General features: G+C 39.0%; 2 protein-coding genes and 1 non-coding gene across 3 annotated transcripts; all 3 read left to right on the top strand.

Annotated features, from left to right (window-relative positions):
- The first annotated feature begins 5,553 nt into the window (after window positions 1–5,553).
- On the top strand, window positions 5,554–5,661 carry LOC148573580 (small nucleolar RNA R71). The gene has a single exon (XR_015905831.1). It is a non-coding gene; the product is annotated as a small nucleolar RNA R71 (small nucleolar RNA).
- A 17,501-nt stretch (window positions 5,662–23,162) lies between these two features.
- Window positions 23,163–25,188, top strand: LOC148573579 (uncharacterized). Its single transcript, XM_088505807.1, has 2 exons — window positions 23,163–25,060; window positions 25,170–25,188. Exons 1-2 carry the CDS (start codon window positions 23,163–23,165, stop codon window positions 25,186–25,188), a joined length of 1,917 nt encoding a protein of 638 aa, XP_088361933.1.
- Window positions 25,189–25,229: 41 nt separating this feature from the next.
- Window positions 25,230–25,790, top strand: LOC148573578 (uncharacterized). Its single transcript, XM_088505806.1, has one exon. The coding sequence runs from the start codon at window positions 25,230–25,232 to the stop codon at window positions 25,788–25,790; it is 561 nt and encodes a 186-aa protein (XP_088361932.1).
- The last annotated feature ends 318 nt before the right edge of the window (window positions 25,791–26,108 follow it).

Genomic DNA, 26,108 nt, shown 5'->3' with positions numbered 1-26,108 from the left:
AGTGTCTAAGTGTCTATGCCTTAAAGTAGTGAATATGAATCCATAACCTCTCTTAAATGAAAAATGTTTTAATTACAAAAGAAAAAGAAGTACATGAGTTTCGAATTTATCCTTGAACTTAGTTTAATTATATTGATGTGGAGACAATACTTTTTGTTTTCTGAATGAATGCTTGAACAGTGCATATGTCTTTTGAAGTTGGTGTTTTAGAATGTTAAATATGTTGGCTCTTAAAAAAATGATGACAAGGAGACATGTTATTTGATAATCTGAAAAATCATAAAAATGATTCTTGAAGCAAGAAAAAGCAGTGAATACAAAAAGCTTGCAAAAAAATGGCAAAAAAAAAAAAGAAAAAGCAAGCAGAAAAAGCCAAAAGCTCTTTAAACCAAAAGGCAAGAGCAAAAAGCCAGTAACCCTTAAAACCAAAAGGCAAGGGTAATAAAAAGGATCCCAAGGCTTTGAGCATCAGTGGATAGGAGGGCCTAAAGGAATAAAATCCTGGCCTAAGCGGCTAAACCAAGCTGTCCCTAACCAAGTGCTTGTGGCGTGAAGGTGTCAAGTGAAAACTTGAGACTGGGCGGTTAAAGTCAAGGTCCAAAGCAAAAGAAGAGTGTGCTTAAGAACCCTGGACACCTCTAATTGGGGACTTTAGCAAAGCTGAGTCACAATCTGAAAAGGTTCACCCAATTATATGTCTGTGGCATTTATGTATCCGGTGGTAATACTGGAAAACAAAGTGCTTAGGGCCACGGCCAAGACTCATAAAGTAGCTGTGTTCAAGAATCAACATACTGAACTAGGAGAATCAATAACACTATCTGAACTCTGAGTTCCTATAGATGCCAATCATTCTGAACTTCAATGGATAAAGCGAGATGCCAAAACTATTCAAGAGGCAAAAAGCTACAAGTCCCGCTCATCTGATTGGAGCTATGTTTCATTGATAGTTTGGAATTTATAGTATATTCTCTTCTTTTTATCCTATTTGATTTTTAGTTTCTTGGGGACAAGCAACAATTTAAGTTTGGTGTTGTGATGAGCGGATAATTTATACACTTTTTGGCATTGTTTTTAGTATATTTTTAGTAGGATCTAGTTACTTTTAGGGATGTTTTTATTAGTTTTTATGTTAAATTTACATTTCTGGACTTTACTATGAGTTTTTGTGTTTTTCTGTGATTTCAGGTATTTTCTGGCTGAAATTGAGGGACTTGAGCAAAAATCAGATTCAGAGGTTGAAGAAGGACTACTGATGTTGTTGGATTCTGACCTCTCTGCACTCAAAGTGGATTTTCCGGAGCTACAAAACTCAAAATGGTGCGCTCTCAACAGCGTTGGAAATTAGACATCCAGGGCTTTCCAGCAATATATAATAGTCCATACTTTGGCCGAGTTTAGACGATGCAAAAGGGCGTTGAATGCGAGTTCTACGCTGCAGTCTGGAGTTAAACGCCAGAAACACGTCACAAACCAGAGTTGAACGCCAAAAACACGTTACAAACTGGCGTTCAACTCCAAGAATGACCTCTCCACGTGTAAACTTCAAGCTCAGCCCAAGCACACACCAAGTGGGCTCCGGAAGTGGATTTATGCATCAATTACTTACTTTTGTAAACCCTAGTAACTAGTTTAGTATAAATAGGACTTTTTACTATTGTATTAGGGATCTTTGATCCGTTTTATGCTATCTTAGACTTTCATGGGGGCTGGCCATTCGGCCATGCCTGGACCATTATCACTTATGTATTTTCAAACGGTAGAGTTTCTGCACTCCATAGATTAAGGTGTGGAGCTCTGCTGTTCCTCATGATTTAATGCAAAGTACTACTATTTTCTATTCAATTCAACTTATTCCGCTTCTAAGATATCCATTCACACCTAAGAACATGATGAATGTGATGATTATGTGATGCTCATCATCATTCTCACTTATGAACGCGTGCCTGACAAACACTTCCGTTCTACATGCAACAAAGCTAGAATGAGTATCTCTTAGATATCTAATACAGGGGACCGAGTCCGAGTTATTAGTATCTTCGTGGTATAAGTTAGAACCCATGGATGGCCATTCCTGAGATCCGGAAAGTCTAAACCTTGTCTGTGGTATTCCGCGTAGGATCTGGGAAGGGATGGCTGTGACGAACTTCAAACTCGCGAGTGCTGGGCGTAGTGACAGACGCAAAAGGATAGTAAATCCTATTCCAGTATGATCGAGAACCTCCAGATGATTAGCCATGCCGTGACAGAGCATTTGGACCATTTTCACAGAGAGGATGGGATGTAGCCATTGACAACGGTGATGCCCTTACAGAAAGCTTGCCATGGAAAGGAGTAGGAAGGATTGGATGAAGACAGCAGGAAAGCAGAGGTTCAGAGGAACGAAAGCATCTCTATACACTTATCTGAAATTCTCACCAATGAATTACATAAGTATTTCTATCTTTATTTTCTGTTTATTTATTATTATTATTCGAAAACTCCATAACCATTTGATATCCGCCTGACTGAGATTAACAAGATGACCATAGCTTGCTTCATACCAACAATCTCCGTAGGATCGACCCTTACTCACATAAGGTTTTATTACTTGGACGACCCAGTGCACTTGCTGGTTAGTTGTGCGAAGTTGTGAAGTTATGTTTGGACCATGGTATTGTGCACCAGTTATTGGCGCCATTGCCAGGGAGAGAACGAACAACAAATTTTACAACCTCAGAGTAATAATTTTTATACCAAGGTCTATGAGTGGGCTCTCTTGTTTGCTCCATCCTCTTTTTAGTGATGGGCTTGTCCTCTTCAATGAGGATGTCTCCCTCTATGACAATTCCTGCTGAATTGCATAGGGCGCAGATGACTTGGCCACAACTTCATAGAAGTGGTCTTGATGGACCTTTGAGATGAATCTCTCCATCTCCCATGACTCAGAGGTGGAAGCTTTTGCCTTCCTTTTCCTCTTTCTTGAGGTTTCTCTGGCCTTAAGTGCGATTAATGGTTATGGAAAAACAAAAAGTAATGCTTTTACCACACCAAACTTAAAAGGTTTGCTCGTCCTCGAGCAAAAGAAGAAAGAAAGTAGTAGAAGAGGAAGAAAATAGAGGAGATGGAGGGAGATATGTGGTTTGGCCAAGGGGTAGAAGTAATGGTTGTAATGTGTGAAAATGAAGGAGTGGTGAGGGGTTTATATAGGGTGGGGGGGAGGGTTAGGTTTCGTGTATTAGGGTTGGGTTTGGGAAGGAAAAAGGGTTTTGAATTTGAAGGTAGATGGGGTTTTGGGGAAGAGTGAATGAGGTGATTGGTGAAGGGTATTTGGGAAGAGATATGGAGGTGATTGGTGAAGGGTATTTAGGGAAGAGTGTTATGAAAAGGTGTGAAGAAGAGAGAAGAAGAGGTGGGGTAGGTGGGAATCCTGTGGAGTCCACAGATCTTGAGGGTCCCTGCTCTATTTAGGCGTGTAAATGCCTTTAAAGTGCAATCCAAGCGTTTAACGCCAGACTGCTGCTTGTTTTTAGCATTAAATGCCAAGCTGTAGCCTGTTTCTGGCGTTTAATGCCAGACTGTAGCCTGTTTCTGGCGTTTAACGCCAGCTTGATGCTTCTTTCTGGCGTTAAATGCCAGTCTGATGCTTCTAACTGGCGTTTAAACGCCAGTAAGCTCTTCCTCCAGGGTGAGCTGTTTTTAATGCTGTTTTTCGTTCTGTTTTTTATTTTTCAGTTGTTTTTGTGACTCCACATAATCATCAACCTAAGGGAAACATAAAATAACAATGGAAAATAACTAGATATAATTAAATAACATTAGGTTGCCTCCCAATAAGCGCTTCTTTAATGTCAATAGCTTGACAGTGAGCTCTCATGGAGCCTCACAGATAATCAGAGCAGGGTTGGGGCCTCTCAACACCAAACTTAGAGTTTGGTTGTGGCTTCCCAACACCAAACTTAGAGTTTGGTTGTGGCCTCCCAACACCAAACTTAGAGTTTGAATGTGGGGATTTTGTTTGACTCTGTATTGAGAGAAGCTTTTCATGCTTCCTCTCCATGGTTATAGAAGGAGAACCTTGAGTCTTAAATATAAGGTAGTCCTCATTTAACTGAAGGACCAACTCTCCTCTGTCAACATCAATCACAGCTTTTACTGTGGCTAGGAAGGGTCTTCCAAGGATGATGGATTCATCCTCATCCTTCCCAGTGTCTAGGATTATGAAATCAGCAGGGTGTAAAGGCCTTCAACCTTTACTAGCACGTCCTCTACTAGTCTATAAGTCTGTTTCATTGATTTGTCTGCCATCTCTAGTGAGATTCTTACAGCTTGTACCTCAAAGATTCCCAATTTCTCCATTACAGAGAGTGGCATGAGGTTTATCCCTGACCCCAGGTCACATAGAGCCTTCTCAAAGGTTATGGTGCCTATGGTACAAAGTATGAAGAATTTTCAAGGATCCGGTTTCTTCTGAGGTAATGTCTGCCTCATTAATGCATTCAGTTCATTGGTGAACAAGGGGGTTTCATCCTCCCAAGTCTCATTACCAAATAACTTGGCATTCAGCTTCATGATTGCTCCTAGATATTTAGCAACTTGCTCTTCAGTGATGTCTTCATCCTCTTCAGAGGAAGAATATTTATTAGAGCTCATGAATGGCAGAAGGAAGTTCAATAGAATCTATATGGTCTTTGTATGAGCCTCAGATTCCTTTGGTTCCTCAAAAGGAAACTCCTTTCTGTCCAGAGGACGTCCCATGAGGCTTTTCTCATTGGGACTCACGTCATCCTCACTCTCTCCAGGTTCGGCCATGTTGGTCATGGTTATGGCCTTGCACTCTCTCTTGGAATTTTCTTCTGTATTACTTGGGAGAGTACTAGGAGGAGTTTCAGTAATCTTCTTACTCAGCTGACCCACCTGTGCCTCCAAATTTCTAAGGGAGGACCTTGTTTCATTCATGAAACTTAGTGTGGTCTTGGATAGATCAGAGACTATGGTTGCTAGGCCAGAATGGCTCTGTTCAGAATTCTCTGTCTGTTGCTGAGAAGATGATGGAAAAGGCTTGCTATTGCTAAACCTGTTTCTTCCACCATTATTATTGAAGCCTTGTTGAGGCTTCTGTTGGAGCTTCCATGAGAAATCTGGATGATTTCTCCATGAAGGATTATAGGTGTTTCCATAGGGTTCTCCCATGTAATTCACCTCTGCCATTGCAGGGTTCTCAAGATCATAAGCTTCTTCTTCAGAAGATGCTTCCTTAGTACTGTTGGATGCAGCTTGCAATCCATTCAGACTCTGAGAAATCATATTGACTTGCTGAGTCAATATTTTGTTATGAGCCAATATGGCATTCAGAGTATCAATTTTAAGAACTCCCTTCTTCTGAGGCGTCCCATTGTTCACAGGACTCCTCTCAGAGGTGTACATGAACTGGTTATTTGCAACCATTTCAATGAGTTCCTGAGCTTCTACAGGGGTTTTCAGATGAAGAGATCCTCCTGCAGAATGGTCCAATGACATTTTTGACAACTCAGACAGACCATCATAGAATATACATATGATGCTCCATTCTGGAAGCATGTCAGTAGGACACCTTTTGATCAATTGCTTATATCTTTCCCAAGCTTCATAGAGGGACTCACCTTCTTTCTGTCTGAAGGTTTGGATTTCCACTCTAAGCTTGCTCATCTTTTGAGGTGGAAAGAATTTGGTCAGGAAAGTACTGACCAGCTTTTCCCAAGAGTTCAGGCTTTCCTTAGGTTGTGAATCCAACCATGTTCTAGCTCTGTCTCTTACAGTGAAAGGGAAAAGCATAAGCCTGTAGACCTCGGGATCAACTCCATTGGTCTTGACAGTGTCACAGATTTGCAAGAATTCAGCTAAGAACTTATGAGGATCTTCCAATGGAAGTCCATAAAACTTGCAATTCTGCTGCATCAGAGAAACTAATTGAGGCTTAAGCTCAAATTTGTTTGCTCCAATGGCAGGAATTGAGATGCTTCTTCCACAGAAGTCAGAAGAAGGTACAATGAAGTCACCAAGCATCTTCCTTGTATTGTTGGCATTGTTGTTATTTGGTTCGGCCATGTCTCCTTTTTTGAAAATTTCTGTCAGGTCCTCTCCAGAGGGTTGTGCTTTAACTTCTCTTAGTTTCCTCTTAAGAGTCCTTTCTGGTTCAGGATTAGCTTCAATAAGAATGTCTTTGTCCCTGTTCCTACTCATATGAAAAAGAAGAGAACAGAAAAGAAGAGGAATCCTCTATGTCACAGTATAGAGATTCCTTTATGTGAGTAGAAGAAGAGAAGAATAAAATAAGGAGAAGAGAAAAATTCGAACACAGTGAAGAAGAGGGGGTTCGAATTTTGAGTGGAAGAGGAATGTTAGTAGATAAATAAATAAATATAGAGATGAGAGGGGAAGAGATTTCGAATTTTAAATTGAAATAAAAAGAAAATATTTTTGTTTTTGTTTAATTATTAGTTAGAATTCGAAAATTAAAAAGAGAAATAAGATTAATTTAAAATTTAAAACAATTAGTTAACTAAAAAGAATTTTGAAAAAGTGGGTAGGAGTTTTCGAAAATTAGAGAGAGAAAATTAGTTAGGTGGTTTTGAAAAAGATATGATTGAAATAGAAAACTTTTAAAATCAAACCAAAAATTCAAGTAGTTAACTGAAAAAGATTTGAAAATCAAATTTGAAAAGATAAGAAGTTAGAAAAGATTTTGAAACTGATTTTTGAAAAAGATATAATTTGAAATTTAATTTGAAAAAGATTTGAAAAGGAAATTTAAAAAGATTTGATTTTGAAATTAAAGTTGATTACTTGACTAATAAGAAACTAAAAGATATGATTTTAAAATTCAAAGATTGAACCTTTCTTAATAGGCAAGTAACAACTTGAAAATTTTTTGAATTAAAACATTAAATGTTAGTGAGATTTTCGAAAATATGAAGTAAGAATAAGAAAAAGATTTTGAAAATCAATTAAAAAATTTCGAAAAATATGTAAAAATAAATGAAAAAGATTTTATTTTTGAAAAAGATTTGAAAAGATAGAATTTTGAAATTGAAATTGATGAGTAAAATAAGGAAAGATATATTTTTTTTATTTTTGAATTTTTAGTAAAGAGAGAGAAAAACACCAAATTGAAACAAAACATAAAAATTATGAATCAAAACAACTAATGCATGTAAGAACACTTTGAATGTCAAGATGAACACCAAGAAAACTTTGAATGTCAAGATGAACACCAAAACTTATTTTTGAAAATTTTTTAAGAAAAGACACACATACAAGACACCAAACATGGAAATTTTCAATGTTTAGACACTGACAATTTAAAAATGCATATGAAAAATAAGAAAAGACACAAAATAAGAAAATGTAAAGATCAAACAAGGAAAATATGCAGGAACAACTTGAAGATTATGAAGAACAAATGCATGAATTTTTGAAATTAAAGGAGAATTAAAAAGATGCAATTGACACCAAACTTAGAATTTGACACAAGACTCAAACAAGAAACATAAAATTTTTTGTTTTTATGATTTTAAATTTTTTTTTTGAATTTTTCAAAAATAAAAATAAGAAAGCTTAAATATAAAATAAAATTACCTAATCTGAGCAACAAGATGAACCGTCAGTTGTCCAAACTCAAACAATCCCCGGCAACGGTGCCAAAAACTTGGTGCACGAAATTGTGATCTCTAAAACGGCACCAAAAACTTGGTACGCACGATTGTAATCTCAACTCCTTTTCACAATCTGGACAACTAACCAGCAAGTGCACTGGGTCGTCCAAGTAATAAACCTTACGTGAGTAAGGGTCGATCCCACGGAGATTGTCGGCTTGAAGCAAGCTATGGTCATCTTGCAAATCTCAGTCAGACAGATTCAAATGGTTATGGGATTTTGATAATTAAGATATAATTAAAACAGAAAATTAGATAGGAATACTTATGTAATTCATTGGTGAGAATTTCAGAAAAGCGTATGGAGATGCTTTGCTCCTTATGAATCTCTGCTTTCCTACTGTCTTCATTCAATCATTCATACTCCTTTCCATGGAAAGCTTTATGTTGGGGGATCAACGTTGTCAATGGCTACCGTCCGTCCTCTCAGTGAAAATGGTCCAAAGGCGCTGTTACCGCACGGCTAATCATCTGTCGGTTCTCGATCATGTTGGAATAGGATCCATTGATCCTTTTGCGTCTGTCACTACGCCCAACACTCGCGAGTTTGAAGCTCGTCACAGTCATCCCTTCCTAGATCCTACTCGGAATACCACAGACAAGGTTTAGACTTTCTGGATCTCAGGAATGGCCGCCAATAATTCTAGTCTATACCACGAAGACTCTGATCGTGAACCAGGAGGCTAAGAGATACACACTCAAGCTATTGCAGATAGAACGGAAGTGGTTGTCACGCACGCGTTCATAGGTGAGAATGATGATGAGTGTCACGGATCATCACATTCAATAGGTTGAAGTGCGAGTGAATATCTTGGAATAATAATAAGCTTGAATTGAATAGAAAAACAATAGTACTTTGTATTAATTCATGAGGAACAGCAGAGCTCCACACCTTAATCTATGGGGTGTAGAAACTCCACCGTTGAAAATACATAAGTGAAAATAGGGTAGACATGGCCGACTGGCCAGCCTTCCATGGAGGTCTCAGAACGTAAAATTTACATAATGTGTTCTAGAGATGTAAAATAAATCACTAAAAGTAGTTTTTATACTAAACTAGTAACTAGGGTTTACAGAAATGAGTAAATGATGCAGAAATCCACTTCCGGGGCCCACTTAATGTGTGCTTGGGCTGAGCATTAAGCTTTACACGTGTAGAGACTTCTCTTGGAGTTAAACGCCAGGTTGCAGCCTGTTTGTGGCGTTTAACTCTGGTTTGTAACCTGTTTTTGGCGTTTAACTTCAGAATAGGGCAGGAAATTGGCATTTGAACGCCAGTTTGCATCGTCAAAACTTGGGCAAAGTATGGACTATTATATATTGCAGGAAAGTCCTAGATGTCTACGTTCCAATGCAATTGAGAGCGCTCCATATGGGTTTCTGTAGCTCCAGAAAATCCACTTTGAGTGCAGGGAGGTCAGAATCCAACAGCATCTGCAGTCCTTTTTCAGTCTTTGAATCAGATTTTTGCTCAGGTCCCTCAATTTCAGCCAGAAAATACCTAAAATCACAGAAAAACACACAAACTCATAGTAAAGTCCAGAAATGTGAATTTTGCATAAAAACTAATAAAAACATAGTAAAAACTAACTAAATTATACTAAAAACTACCTAAAAATAATGCCAAAAGCGTATAAATTATCCGCTCATCAGTATGCCCTATGGCCGATGAGTCTCATCTGTTAGTTATAATGGCAAACCCGACATGTTTGGTAGCTAACCCTAGACAGAACACCAAACACGAAGCAAGTGAGACCAAACCGCAACCCTTGCATCTTACCCACGTACTCGGAGTAGGGGACAACCTCACCACTGCCTCTTACGCAGGCAGTGTTACAGTTCTCGACCTGGAGCAAGTGGTGACAGAACTCAACCCTTGCATCTTACCTGAAGCCTAGAACTCTTATCCAGAGCAAGTGGATAACACCACTGCATATTACCCGGAATATACCCGGAGCGAGTGGACAACGCCACCACCTCTTACCCGGTCACATATATCTTATTATCATTCAATTCATTCAACAATGATACTTTAAAATCAATCATTCATTCAAATTCAATCATTATCATCACACCTCCCATTCCGTTCATCAACAACGCCAACTCAAAACATAATTCATTCTTTTCTAAATGAATCAAATTCAACTCAAAATCAAACCATATAATCCCTTAAATCCAAATCTCTTTAAAAAACCATTTTAAATGAAATCTCTAATTTTTATAAAAATTTGGGTAGCATCTCCTCTAAAATTTGAACTATGCCACTCTTCAAGGGTCCCAACCAAACTATTTCTCAAACTCATTTCAATCATTTCCAAAATCAAGCAACCCAAATCCAATATCTCAAACCATTTTCAATCTCAAAATTTATTTCCAATAAATCAAACCCATTTCTAATATTAAAACATTTCCAAATCTTAAGAAAACCAATTCGCCAATCCCCAATTTAACAAAAATCAATTAATAACCCCAAAAATGTTCAATCTTCTCAAATAATCAATAATTTAATTAAACAAATAATTTCAATCATCCATAGTTCTCACACCAAGTTTGGTGTTGCCACATTTTACCCATGCATGGTCCACCCCCTATGCCAATACATTAGCAACATGTTTATTTGGTTTTATTTTGTCTTTTCTTTCATTTTATTTTTAATTTTGTTTGTTTTATTTGAATGAGCTCCTGCCTTGCTTCCTTATATCCATAAAACAATCATGTTTATTCCCATTTCCATCACCACTGTTTTATTTTGCTACTTGAGGATAAATAATCATTCTAAGTTTGGTTTTGGAGGCTATGCACTACATAGTCTAAAAGGATAATGAAGAGGAAGATGAGGAAGATGACGGCAATGAGAACTAAGGTTGTTGACTTCTATTTGTTTCCTTCCTTTATAATTATATGCATATATTATATTGTTCTATCCTATATATTGCATTTATGAGTCTTGTTAATCAAGTGCATATCATTACTTGTCCATCACAACCTGTAAGACCCAGTTAATTAACGGCTAATTAACCCATAAATGAGAATTTATTCTAGAAAGCCAAAAATGTTATTTTTATGGCTAAATGTGATAGAGGAGATTGAGACGAGAATTTCGGTACCAATTTTATAGAAATCGGACCAAGATTGGACCAAACGGGCCAAACCGGTCCAACCGGACCCAAAGTGGGCCCTTGGCCCAACTAAACTAAACCAAAACCCTAGTTTTCAGCACTCTCTCTCCTCACAACACACTAAACACGCTGAAAATGGAGGCTATGGAGGGAAGAACACTCTCTCAAGTTCTTTCTCTCACTTGATCTTCAAACCACCATAACTTTTGATCTAGAGCTCCGATTGCCGCTCCGTTTGTGGCCACGCATTCACCGCGGAGAGCTCTACAAAACCCATACAATTAATCTTGAGGTAAGCCACGTTTTACTATTCGAAATTCCAGCCCTTGATTTCGAGTTTCAAGAGCAAAAATGTTGAGATTTTGGGTTCTTTGATGTTATAGGACCCAACTCTCTTGAAGGAGAAGGTTAATCTTGTCTCCTTGGACCTTGGGTGTGATAAGATTCTCAACCCTAGTGTAATTTGTTGTTATATGAGGTTTGGACATTGAGATGTTGTGTATGGGTATGATGATTGTGGCTTAGGTTGTGTATATGTGAATATTGGAGCTTGATTGGTGATTTTGGAAAGCTTGGAAGAGGGTTTTGTGTGACAAAATCTGTTCTTGGAGGTGTTGAGACCTTGAGAGCTTGAGGACAAGTGGTTTGGAAGTGCTCCGGTTGAGCTTGGGAAATCGGCTAAGGTATGGTTTTGGTTTCCCGTATCTAATATGTAATGTGGTAGGAAATACTTAGGCTAGAGGCCCTAAGATAGGCATTGAATTGTTGGTGTTGTTGAATAGTTGAGATATATGATGTGTTCATATATGTGATTATGAATATTGATGCCTTGATTGTGTGATGTATGAGAAATGCATGTTGTGATATATGCTTGATGGGTGATTGAGGTTAAATTGATGGGTGGTACCATGTTGATGGTGAGTATGATGTTGATCATGTATAATGATGGTTGATTTGGAAATTAATATTATTGGAAATTGGGATGAGAAGGATGTATGACATGAGATTGTGTTTGTCCTTTAGCCATTGATTAAGAAGTGTTAAAATGGTTGGAGGTAGTTTTGGAAATTTTGGTAAAATGTCAATGTGTGAGTTGAGGATGGCTTGTTGTTGATTTTGGTACATTTCGAATGATTTCAAAGAGAAGGGTTAAAATTGGCATGTTTTGATTGATTTTGAAAAGAGTTGAAAGTGGCTTGTTTTGAAAATGGCCCTTTGTGGTTTTGAATGAAAACATGGTTTTTGGGCATACTTTGACGGGACATAACTTGGACTACGGATCTCTGATTTGTGCCAAATCTGTTTAGAAATGAAATTGGATCCGAGATGTCCATGCCGTTTGAAGAACGGGTGAAAAATGATTTAAAATGAGAGAGTTATGACCGTCGGAAGATTGGGGGTTGAATCTGTGAATTCTGCAGTTTTTAACTTAGAAAATTTTTAGCAGAATGACCCCCCGCGCGTAGGCGCACTTGGCGCGTACGCGCCGTTCTTCCAGGAAGCGCCATCCACGCGTGCGCGTGATGTGCGCGGGCGCGCCGAATGTACTGCACCCAATGCCCAGCCATTTTCCAGAGAGTTGTGCCAGAGTTGTGCCAGTTTTGTGCCTGGGGCACAAGAGTACCCACGCGTACGCGTGGCTGACGCGTGCGCGTTGTTTGGCTAATTTTCAACCCGCGCGTTCGCGCGTATGACGCTTGCGCGTAGATGAGTTATAAGGCCATCCGCGCGTGCGCGTGGAGTGCGCGTATGCGTGGCCCTGTTTTCATCCCAAAGTTGATTTTTGAGTTTTAAAAGCCAAATTTCATACTTCTAAGCCTCCGATCTCACCACTTATGTCTTAAATCCTTATGATATGCCTAGCATGAGAAAAAGGGCTAGTGACTGTGGTAACTTGCGAGTGAAGCAAGGGGAAAAATGAATGATCATTGAGGATCAAAGATGATTATGTGAGATGCGGAGAATGACGGTGGAAGTGCTTGTTATGCCATGGGCCGAAGGACCATAATTGTTAATGAATTGGCTGGTTATGGATTTAACTGTGAGCCGGATGGCTAGATTATTGCCGTGTTACGGCGGAGCCATGTTTATGGCCAAGTATAAATGCATATATGCTGTTGATTGAATTGTGTATGTTTGCACTTCCACCATTGGAGATGAGGGTTTCCCTGGGTAGTAGCAATGGCTAGCCACCATGTGCTCCAGGTTGAGACTCGAAGCTCTGTTAACCCAATGTCGTAAGTGTGGCCGGGCACTGTGAAAGGCCCGGATGAGCTCACCCCCATAAATATTCACCTGTGATGGTGATGGATAAATATTCACCAGTGAGGGTGATGGATATGGATCATGATTATGATCAAGTTTATGATGAGTATAACTCGAGTTGGGGATGCACGACAGAGGGACAGTCTAATGGTTAGCTACCAGGACTTGTCGGGTTGGCTCTATAACCGACAGATGATATCATCAGCCACTAGGGACAGGCATGCATCATAAGCATACTACATGAATTGTTTGAGATTGCCTATTGACTGCATATTACTTGCTAATTGCCTAAATGCCTTATCTGTTCCTATTTGTAAATCTCTTGTCAGATATAACTGTGTTTGCTATATTATACTCCTGCTGGTGGTTGGGAGGTCTGAAGGAATTGGAAAGGGAAGTATTAGTTAGAATGAAGGATCTTTAGTCAGTTGCCACTTACGGTTTAGCTTGTTTATAAGCTTTGATATTACCTGGAGGAAGTTCTAGGATTGCCTTCGGCTTTCCTCTATTATTATGTATTATATATGTGGAAGCTGTTACCGTACTGGGGACCTCTGGTTCTCACCCATGCGGATTTTGTGGTTTTCAGATGCAGGACGCGAGGCTTCTCGTTGAGGCATGCTGGAGACTTCTGGATTAGCGAAGATCCTTTGTTCTTGGGACTCTGTTTGGTTTATATATCTTGTTTAGATACTTTTATCTCCATTAAATAATACAAACTGTGATGACTCCTTCTAGAGGGGATTTTGGAGAATAGGTTGTATGTATTTGTGTCCCTTTGGGGTTTCCTTATTTTATTATATGTATATATTATTATGCTCGGACCGGTTATCTTCGCAGCCGGATTTTGAGTCTTGATATTCCCGTTTTTGACACTCCTTATATATATGATCTTGCGTTAGCTTATCCTTTGCTCGTTACGTTATCGATCGGAGTGTTGCGCGTTCGAGTTACGGTTTTTGTTTACCCCTTTTTCTACAAAGGCTCCTAGCTATAATCAATTATTCATACTACTATACGTACTAAATTTTTGTTTTAGAGGTCGTAATACCTTGCCATCTCTGAATTATGACTTAAGCATAAGACTCTGTATGGTAGGGTGTTACACAACCCACAATTATAATTGTTCTTGCTCCTACATGTGGGCAAGAATCATGTACCAAGAAAGAACAAAAAGAAAAAGGGATTGATCATAAAGAGCATGACAATGTAAGATTGAAAGGCTAAACTAACTAAGAATGTTCAACACAAGCTTAGTCAAATTACTTGAGGCCTTAGTCTAGAGGACTATTATGGGATCTTTACACTTGACAAAGCCTTGAAGGAGCAATGTAACACCCTACCACATAGAGTTTTATGCTTAAGTCAGAAAATAGAGGTGGCGAGGTATTACGACCTCTAAAAATAAAATCATATATATAATATAGTTGAAAAGGAGGTTTATTTAGGAGCCTTGAATTATTGAACGAAATACAAGCAGAACAACGCAACACTCACGATCGGATAAAAGTAGAAAGGTAGATAAGATTGAACAGAAAAGATAATATATGTATAAAATCAGAGTTCCAAAAATATAATTAACAAGCTCTAGGCTTGGCCTGTAACGCAAAGACCGACTAGAGCATACATATCCATATATATACACCCCATACTATGTTGTTGTTTTTCAGATGCAGATCGAGAGGCACCTCGCTAGACGTCTAGACTTTTGAAGCAGAGTGGTTTCTGGGTTTCTTTTGATGTACAGTTATGTATATATGTATTTAGTTTCCTCTCCGAATAACTTGTTTATTTTGTTCCTCTTAGAGGTTTAAGGAGAGTTGGGGTTTCATCTATGTATTTTGGCTTTGTGGGATATGTATATATGTACGTAAATATTCTCCGGCCAGCGTTGGCTTCGTAGGCGGAGTCAGGAGCTAGTTATTTTGTATCCTTGACTCTCTATTCTCACTTTCTGTTTACCTGTACTTATGAACCTTAGTTTTCTTCATACGCAAGTAATCTCGTTTCTGAGTGTTGCGCTTTTTATTTTGTGATTTTGTTTTATCTTTCCAATATTATTTTGTATATATTTTGTGATTAGAGGTCGTAATACCACACCACCTCTGTTTTACGGCTTAAGTGTAAAGCTCTGTGTGGTAGGGTGTTACACTCTTTCCTAGACTGGACCTCGCCCTTTTTTTGTGCCTCATTCACAATATGTACATGATTCACTATTTCAGCATCATCATCATCCTCAATAACTATAAGTCTTTTTCTTGGAGTCTTCTTTGGAGTTAGATTCCTTTTAGCACAACTCTTGATTCTCATCTTTGTTGGAGTAATATTCTGCTCAACTAGCACATGATTAACTTGTGGATGCTCCGTATATACATCAATTATATTACCATTCTTCACAATTATCTCATACATTTTAACTATGTCCATCTCAACCCTTAATAATCTCAGCCTATTATCAAGCTCCTTCCTAGGTTTTAGCTAGTAAAAATCTATGATAGGCATATATCCAATGTCCTTCAGCAAATCAATTATGAAAAAATCATTGAGGGTATCCACATTAACCCTCTCAATCTCTGTTACTTCTCCATCGATATACAAAAGCTTTCCACATGTCCCTCTCTCAACCCTTCCTCTATGATTAATAGACAAAGTTATACGAATGGTGGCCATCCCTACAAGTAAGACAATACAACCAAGGATACCATTCCATGTAATTGTAACTAATAAAAACCCTAACCCAACTTTTCTGACATTTTAAAACCTATCACAATGTTCGATAAAAGAACAAAATCATTCTAACTAATCAAAAGTGGGAATGGCATATCTCTGTTCTTCGCAGATCAAAGGGAGTGATGTATTTGTTGTTGACGCGAGACACTTTCCACGATTCCCTATTCTGTATTTGTTGCCAAGTAATGGAGGTACTCCGATTTAGGATGGTAATGACGAGGACGATTCAGCTCTGCTAGGGCACAGAAAGGCGCCAAATCTATTTTCTCCAATAGCTTAGTAAATTTTTTTTTTTAAAATACACATTGATAGGTTTGGAGGGGTTGAGGTGCACGTAGGTTTGGATACTAACGGAGCAAGTGTGTAACAAATATCAGGGTACTTTTGGCACACAGAGGTCATCTTCCATGGGTACAAGATGGGATTTTTTCTTCTATTGATACATATGTCAGCGTTCTCCTCTTTCATAGGTACAAATGATAATTTATTCTTCAAAACAAATTAAAAAAATAAAGATAACTTATATTTTATTGGATATGGTTCCTCTACCATTATTACATACATTACCCTGGCTTCATGAAGATAACAAAGGGATTAAAATTTCCAATGGATCTGAGAACATAAATTGCAGAAGTTGCATTAGATTTTTGCAAACAAAGCTTCAATCCCTATCTTTGACCAATAGTCACTACTACGCTTGGATACACCACACAAAAAATAGTGGGATTAAAAATAATAGAGATACGGAGAGAGAGAGAGAGAGAGAGAGAGAGTTGATAATAACATCCAAATAAATATCTCCTCGGAGAACCTTGGATAATTGGATATTATTATATAGTGATGAAATCTTGGACGTGATTGTTTCAACCTTGCGAGGAGTTTTGACTCCACCCTTGTGTGGATTTGAATTGCTGGCCTCAATATTTGGTATTACCGTGACTTTGCTATGAAGAATTGCAATAGCTATCGGTGAATCTATCAAGGTCGATATTACAACTAAAGAGGCAAAACGGGGACGCTTTGCTAGAATGCCTATTCAAATAAATTTGAAAGTGCCGATGGTGGATGAGATCATTATTCATGACACCAAATTTAAGGTAGAATATGAAAACTTGGACCTTATTTATGATAAGTGTATATGTTTTGGTCATACCACTTATTAGTGCAACCAAAGACCAAAGCATAATGAGCAGCGAAAAACGGAGGCAACATCGGTGGAGAAAGTGAAATCAAGTGGTGAGTCACACGTTGTGTTGTCGTAGGAGGTATAGAAGGATGATGAACAAGAACTGGTGAAGAGTGGAAATCAAAGAGATGTTCCGGTTGTCAATCCCAAAAGGATTGTCATGCAATTACCGGAAATAAAGGATGAAGTTATTCTTCATGAAGATACGTTGCATGGGAATAAATTAGAGGATGAAGGAAGGATTGATTTATTGAGATCACAAGACAATAATGGGTGGGCCCAAGTCAACAATAAAAAAGGAAAGTAGTTTTTGTTACTAACGAGCCATCATAATCGGGTTCAACTTTTCAGTTTGGTACTAAAGCCTCTTTGAAAAAGTGATTTATTTTTTCAAAAATAAAGCCTACCTCCATTTTGAGTAGAAATCATAACAAGGGGGCAAAAGTCTTTTATCAGCTTATGAAGAATGTATCAGGGAAAATCTCCAAAAAGAGAATAGCGAGGGAACTTCCAAAACTCCATCTCAAGCTTCTACCCACAAAAAAAGAAGACATGTATCTCTTCAAAACTCCCATAGTACAAATGACTACCAACCCGAGTCTTTGGAGAAGCAAAATGTGGAAGTAGATCAAGCAACTCTAGAAAAGAGGAGAGAGAAGATGAGTAATTAATTAAGAAAATATTTCATTTTAAAATAAGATAAGAGATAAGATAAGAAAAGTTATGAAATTAAAATTTGAAATTAGAAAAAGATAAGATAAGAAGTTTAAAAAGATTTTAAAAAGATAAGATTTTAAAATTTGATTTTGAAAAAGATATGATTTTTAAATTTTGAAATTTGAAAAAGATAAAATTTTTAATTTTGAAAAGATTTGATTTTTGAATATTGAAAACTAAGATAAGATAAGATAAAAATTTAAAATTGAAATTTGAATTTTTATTTAAAAATTTTGAAAATTAAACAAAAAGAAAAATAGAAAAGATATTTTTTATTTTTGAATTTAATGATGAAAGAGAAAAACAAGTAAAAGACACAAAACTTAAAATTTTTAGATCTAGTGCTCCTTATTTTCGAAAATTTTGGAGGAAAATACAAAGGAACACCAAACTTAAAAATTTTAAGATCAAAACAGAAAAAAGACTCAAGAACACTTTGAAGAATAATAAGAACACAATGAACAAAACTCAAAGACTCAAAGAACACAAGAACATAAAAAGGACATCAAACTTAAAATTTTTTAGAAAACCAAAACACAATTTTCGAAAATTAAAAAAAAAATAACAAGAAAACACCAAACTTAGAAACTTGACACAAGATTTAACCAAAGAAAATATTTTTGAAATTTTTTTTTTGAAAGAAGAACTTATAGAGGACGAAAATTTTAACCAAGAACATAAACACAAGGACTCAAACAGAAAGCTAAGGATGCTTGAAAATAAACTGCAAGAAAAGGGTTTTTGAAAAAGTTTTAAAATTTTTGTAATTGAAAAACAGGAATATGTCAGACTCACACCAAGAACAAAGATTAAACAAAGAAAAAGAAAAGTATTTTTGAAAAACTTTTTTTATTTTTTCAAAAATTTGAAGAAGAAGAAAATAAAAATAAAAGACTCAAATAAAATAAAATAAAATAAATTACCTGATCTAGGGAGCAAGACAATCCGTCAGTTTGTCCAAACTCAACAATCCCCGACAACAGCACCAAAAATTTGGTAGCACGAATCCCCACACCTTCGTACTGTTGTACCAGCAAGTGCATGGGTCGTCCAAGTAATACCTGAGTGAGTCAGGGTCGATCCCACGAGGATTGTGGTTTGAAGCAAGCCATGATTATCTTGCAAGTCTTAGTTAGGCAGATTAGAAGGTTGTTGGTTGTGAGATCATGAGACTATGAATACATGTAACTAATAAAGCAAAAGGGGTAGAAAATACTTATAAGTTGGAATGGAATCAATAATAGGAATATAGTTGAGGATTGGAGTTACTTTGTCTTTCTGAATTAACTCTGGTATCATTGTCTTCTTTACTTGTGAGTGATCTCTTCAATGGCAGGCTGTAAGTGATTGGCGCCTTTATTGAGAGGTCGTCAATACTCCTCTGGATCTGAACCCCAGGGTTAGTGTGGATCCATCTCTGCTTGAGGGTGAAGCTCGCACAGTCCATTCTCCTTAATGATCCTACTCAAAACGCCACAGACAAGGTCGGATCTTCCAGATCAAAGAATGCTGCATCATTGGGTTCTAGCCTCTACCACAGAGACCCTAATCTCCCCGTAAATCGGCTGAACTGGTGTCTCGAGAAGTCCCCAACGAAGTCGTGGATTAGCCGTCTGAGAGATGTATGATTCAAGCTGGTGGTGCGTGCTTTCCACTGAAGTATTAACACAAACCCAAGTAGACGCGGATGTTTGTCAGGAACATTCATCTTAGTGTGATGAACAGAGCTGATTGTCACTGATCATCCTATTCACCACATTGAAGTACGAATATACATCTTAGAATTAATCAAACACGGATCGAAGAAGAAACAGTAATACTTTTATTAATTCATAGGACTCAGCAGGGCTCCTCCCCTCAACCTAGGAGGTTTAGAAACTCATACTGATGTAAAACACAAAGTAAAACTCGAAAATAATGTGTAAAATCTAGATGATATTGTAAAATGCACTTTAAATACTAAACAGATGACTAGTAAGGGTAAAACAGTCTATTTAGTGCTAAAATTCACTTCTGGGGCCCACTTGGTGAGTGTTTGGGCTGGGCTTTGATGAGATCCATGTGTTATGAGGCTCCTAGGGCGTTGAACGCTGGATAGGGGGTCCTCTCTGGGCGTTTGGACGCTGGACTCTGCTCTGTGGGTGCTAGACGCTTGGAAGGGGGCAGGTAGCTGGCGTTGGATGCCAGTTTTGAGCCTTCTAATCCGAAGAAAAGTATGGACTATATTGTTGGAAAGCTTTGGAAGTCAGCTTTCCATAGCCGTTGAGAGTGCTCCATTTGAACTTTTGTAGCTCCAGAAAAGCTCTTTCGAATGCAAGGAGGTCAGATCCAGACAGCATCTGCAGTGCTTTCTCTGTCTCTGAATCAGACTTCTGCTCCAACTCCTCAATTTCAGCTAGAAAATACCTGAAATTGTACAAAAACATAAAAACTCATAGTTGAATCCAAAAAATATGAATTTAACACTAAAATCTATAAAAACTTAACAAAAACTATATGAAAATGATGCCAAAAAGCGTATAAAATATTCGCTCATCACTTATATTAGATTTAATTCTTTAAAAGTCGTTTGGAATAAACTAGGTTATCAGGCTATTGGGATTTCAGAGACTAACAAACATAGTGGTGACATATGGCTCTTGTCTTCTGTCCAAGTGAATAACTGCAAAGTCATACGTAATATGGATCAATATATATGTGTTTAAGTGGCTTCCAGAGGCAAAAACTGGAGATTTTGTGCAATGTATGGTAGCCCTATTCATGCTCATCAAGTTGGCTTATAGGATCATTTCATTAGCATGGTAGAGGAGGTGTCTTGTCCGTAGATTGTTACAAAAGATTTTAATAAAATTCTTTGTCCAACTGAGGTTAGTAGATGATCTTTCAAAGACACAATGTGATGACAAAGAACAAAGAAATAGAAGCAGAGGCACGAAGTAATGACAATAACAAAAAAGCAAAAGCAAAGAAGCATGGGCAACAATGCTAGCTTTGACAAAACAAGACAATGACAACTCCAAATAGTGAAGAAAGGAAGAAAGAAGATATGTGGTAAAGCAAAAAAGGGATGAGATGAAGAATTAAGGGAAGAAGGAGAGAGTGGACCGAGAAAACAGGGAAAAAGAAAGAGGAGGTTGAAGAAGAGTGGGTTGAGAAGAAGGGAAAAATAAAGAGGAAAAATGCGTGCGTGTGTGCGTGTGTATACGTGCGGACAAGCAGGTGAGCGTGTGGAGAGAGAGAGAAAGAGAAAAAGAGAGAAAACATGCTAAAAGTATACTTATCTGGATGCAATGGTTTTAACCACATCTGATTGACTGTTTTGTTGTACATTTTTTTTGGTAAATGTTTTGTTGTACATTTATTTGATAGAAATCAATAAGGCTACAAGTTAAAAGCCATAAGTATTAGTTGGTTCGAATGGGCTTACAGAAGACATAGCTTAGGCTTATTGTAGTATGTTATGATCTATTGCGGTACTTATTTCTAGATTTTCTATCAAAGAATAACATTGAATCTTCTGACCAAAAAGATAATGTAGGGACTAAGGTGCAATCTATCTTATACTGTACAAACTTTAGCTGTTCAGAACTGGTACAATATTCGCTTAATCGACCAGCTGTATTTTTTCATTTTTTTTTGTTCTACAACACACTATTCACTTCCTGGTTTTAACTAGGACTTGAACTCTAGTGCAGCTCTTTAGGAGGCCAACAATTCCTCCAATACGCCATTGCCTTAGTTGCTAGCTCTAGCGGCTGACCAAACTTATTGGCTTGCAACTCTGACGCAAACCAACTGGGCCAACTGCATACAAAAGGAAGAAAAGACCCCAAAATATAAAACTAAAAAACCAAAAGATTGTGCGTTTAGTTTATATTTTTATGGAAGAATGGACAAAATTACACCTGAAAGTTCATACGCTGGACACAAATACACATAAATCATTTAATGAGTCACGCGTGCACAGTAATTATACACTCCGGCGGACACAATTACCATTCCGGCCATCAGCGTGTGGCGTGGTTAGTTTGAGTGGACACGTGCCTCTATTCACTCCTTGCTGGCACCTTCAGATTGAGTGAGCTGACCATTTAGTGCCAATTTAAAAATTACAATTTATTTTAAAAAAGAAAAAAGAATAAAAAGACATCCTTAACACGCAGCCCAAAGCGAAGCCATTGTTGTGTTGTGTTGTATCATCTTCTTTCTCTTCCACCCCCTTCATTGATTCACACCAAAAGCTTGAAACTTTGATTGATGGGGTACCTCAGTTTCTCTTGCAGAGCTGAATCTGCAGTTTCAACCTCCAATTCTCTCACACCATCACCTTCTTTTTCTTCTTCTTCCACCACGACCACCTTAAAGAAACATAACAACAAAGAAAAAGAAAAACCCATCAAAATCTAACACTTCCATTACAGTGACCTTGAAGCTGCCACCAATGGCTTCTCAGAGCGCAAGCTCCTCGGCAAAGGAAGCCATGGTTATTTCTATAAAGCTGTTGTACGTGGCCGTCCTGTGGCAGTGAAAAGACCATCAAGACCCCATCATCATAATTTACCCCCATCAAGACCAGCAAGCTTCCGAATTGGGGAAAAAGGGTTCGTTTGGCATTGCAAACTGCAAAGGCAATTGATACCCTTCATTCATCAACACCACCTGTGATCTACAGAAATATTAAATCAGCAAATGTTCTAATTGATAGAAACTTCAATGCAAGGTTAGGTGATTTTGGTTTGGCTCTTATGTGCCATGTTGATGATTATAGACTAAGGTCAACTCCACCAGCTGGCACAACGGGGTACTTGATCCTTGTTATCTTCTAGTTGAAAAGAAGTTGTTGGATATTACAATTGCTTGTTTTGTCCCTAATTTACACAGTTTTACATTTTTTTTCTGATGTCAATGGTTGATGGTTGATGTTACACTACTTACAATATGTAATTCACAAAAAAAAACAGGACTTTTTTTTTCGGGTAAAAAACCCAAATAAGCCAAGGAGAGTTACAAATTACCCAAATCCGCCAAATCAAAAATCCACACCTGAATCCACCAGGACGAATTATTATATAATTCGAATCAATAAGATTCGAATTATGCTCTCAAGTAATTCGAATTGATATAATTCGAATTATGTGCATGCAACGAGTTAAAGTAATTCGAATCAATATGATTCGAATTACTATGAAGGAAACAAAATAAAGTAATTCGAAACAACTCGTCTCGAATTATAATTAAGGAATTCGAGTTTAGTTAATTCGAATTACTAGGTTAGCTTGTGATACAACATAATTCGAAACAAATCGTTTCGAATTATCATTAAGCAATTCGAGTTTAGTTAATTCGAATTACTAGGTTAGCTTGTGATACAACATAATTCGAAACAAATTGTTTCGAATTATATATATATAGCACGAACCAGAGCTGTATATATATGCTGTGAACTCATGATGCTCTCAACAAAGAGGGGAGATGGCTAGTGAGGAGAGTTTCCTAGTGCTGGTACATTATAGAGGGTCGATTAAGAGAAAAACTCGGTCCGGCGTGAAGTTCACTGATAAGGATCCCCTATGTATTATCCTGACGCCAACAACCACCTACGATGCTCTTGTTAGCTGTGTGCTGGATAAGCTTGGTCTCGAAGGAGTTAAAAGGGTCAAGAAGTTTTTCTACCGCATTCCAACAGCGGTGCTCCATGACACCGTGAAGTTTGATTGTTCCACAATCGGTAGTAACGAGGACTTGCAGGTTATGTTTCTTTGTCGTAGGCAGTTTCCCGAGGTAAGGACACCAGAGTTGTTGGCTAAGTTGGTTGATGTGGTATCTAGCTCGGGTGGTTCAAACCGGAATGCCAATACTATAGCCGCGGTTGCCGGCTCGAGCTCGAGACCTGCTGTTGCTTCATCCTCTGCTCCTGTGTATGAGCCACCGATGCAGCCTGTTGCGTCCCCTTCATTTGCCATCGATCTGGGCGGCAATGTTGGAGACGAGGTTCGGCATGGGGAACATATTCCCACCGAGGTACATTGTCCCACACCGGCTGGTGTTGGTGATGGTTTGTTTGATGATCCAGATGACGATGACGTGGAGCCGGATATGATCGCTGATGAAAGCGGCGATGATGTTGGAACTACTGTTCCGAGAAGGGCTACAGGTGGATCTAGTTCTGGCACACAGCAGTATCCACCCCATTTTTCCTCGTTGGACCTGGATGCCATGCGGCAGGATGAAAATGCTCTGCAGCCCTCAGGATTTGGCGCTAGAGATACCGAGGGGTCTGCCGGTATGAACGAGTTTCAGGTTGGCCAACAATTTCAGGATAAAGATGAGGCGCTGTTGAATGTGAAGACGTACAGTATCCGCCGAGGGGTCCAGTACAAGGTCGTTGAGTCTGACTATCGCAGGTATGTGGGAAAGTGTTCTGAGTTTGGGAATGGGTGCACATGGCTCATTCGGATGAGTCTCCGACAGCGGAAGGGTATCTGGGAAGTGAAGCGATACAACGGACCGCATACATGTCTCGCCAGCTCCATCTCCAGCGACCATAGGAGTCTGGACTACCATGTGATATCCACCTTCATTATGCCGATGGTTAGGGCTGATGCAGCTGTGAACATCAAGGTGCTTCAAAATGCCACGGCCGCACACTTTGGGTTCAGGCCAACGTACAGGAGGGTATGGATGGCGAAGCAGAAGGCCGTTGCCGTCATATATGGGGACTGGGACGAGTCGTACAATGAGCTCCCTAGGTGGGTTTTAGGAGTTCAGCTGACGATGCCTGGCACTGTAGCCGTCCTCAGGACTTGCCCTGTTCGAGTTGGGGGACAGGTTGACGAGTCTCAGGTTTATTTTCATAGGCTGTTCTGGACTTTCCCCCCTTGTATCCAGGCATTCCGTCATTGCAAGCCTTTGGTGAGTATTGATGGCACCCATCTATATGGGAAGTATGGGGGAACACTGCTAGTCGCCATTGCACAGGACGGAAACTCGAACATCCTCCCCGTGGCATTTGCACTAGTCGGGGGTGAGAATGCTGAGTCATGGTCTTTCTTTCTTTCGCACCTCCGTGAGCACGTGACACCTCAGCCGGGTCTGTTAGTTATTTCAGATAAGCATAACGGCATCAAGGCAGCCCTCGAGGCTCCGGATGGGGGATGGCTACCCCCAGCTGCGTACCGGGCATTCTGCATTCGACACGTTGCATCGAATTTTGCCTTGACGTTCAAGGGAAAAGATGCCCGGAGGCTTCTTGTTAACGCCGCATATGCCAAGACCGAAGTGGAGTTCGACTACTGGTTTGACATTCTGCGCTCTGAGAATCCGGCAATGTGTGACTGGGCGAACCGAATCGAGTATTCGTTGTGGACACAGTACTGTGATGAGGGTCGGAGATTCGGGCACATGACGACCAATATTTCGGAATGTGTCAACTCAATCCTGAAGGGGGTAAGAAACCTCCCTGTTTGCTCGCTGGTGAAGGCCACATACGGAAGGCTAGCTGAGCTATTTGTCCGTAAGGGTAGGGAGGCCGAGGCTCAGATGGGTACTGGACAACAATTCAGTCAATACCTAGTAAAGTGTATCGAGGCCAACCTGAAGACAGCCAGGTGCTTCACGGTGACTGTTTACGACAGGGATAACTCGGAATACACCGTTGCTGAGACGACTCCGACAGATTCATTCTCCCTTGGTACGTACAGGGTCTCATTAGGGTCTAAGACTTGTGATTGTGGATACTTCCAAGCACTTCATTTTCCCTGTCCGCATGCACTGGCATGCTGTGCTTATTCACGACTTACATGGCAGCCTTACGTCCACGAGGTCTATCGCCTTAGTTCCGTTTTCGGTGTCTATCAGATGGGATTTACACCTCCCATTCCAGAGGGTTTCTGGTCACCTTATGCCGGGCCAACCGTTATACCGGATCCGAATATGAGGCGTGCGAGGGAGGGTCGTCCTAGATCCACAAGAATCCGCACCAATATGGATGAAGCAAATCCGAACCGGCCAAAGAGATGTGGCCTCTGCAGGCAGCCAGGTCACACCAGGCGTAGTTGTCCACAAGGTGCAGGCCCCAGCGGGACTGCTGGAAATCAATAGGAGATTTGTTAATCTATTAGCACTTGTCTTCTACTTAAGTTAGCAACCATTGTGCTCCGTTGTACTAAGTTGTTTCCTATTAGTAATGAAACTTGTTATTCGTACCAAATATTTCTGCTGAATATGTTTTAAATGATTGAAATTAATATCTAAAACAAACAACATTACCTCAAGGGATGACTCATAATGAATAACATAACATCAAACTATATATCATAACAGAAAAGTAGAAGACATCAGAGTAAATGACATAACAAAACAACAAAGTACATACCATAACATCAAATAACATAACAACAACGTACATACCATAACAAT

The sequence above is a fragment of the Arachis ipaensis genome, chromosome B2 (assembly GCF_059453495.1).
Source record: "Arachis ipaensis isolate K30076 ecotype BB chromosome B2, ASM5945349v1, whole genome shotgun sequence".
NCBI classification, from domain to species: domain Eukaryota; kingdom Viridiplantae; phylum Streptophyta; class Magnoliopsida; order Fabales; family Fabaceae; genus Arachis; species Arachis ipaensis.
Note: the sequence above shows the minus strand (reverse complement) of the source record. Positions and strands in the feature narration are given on the sequence as shown.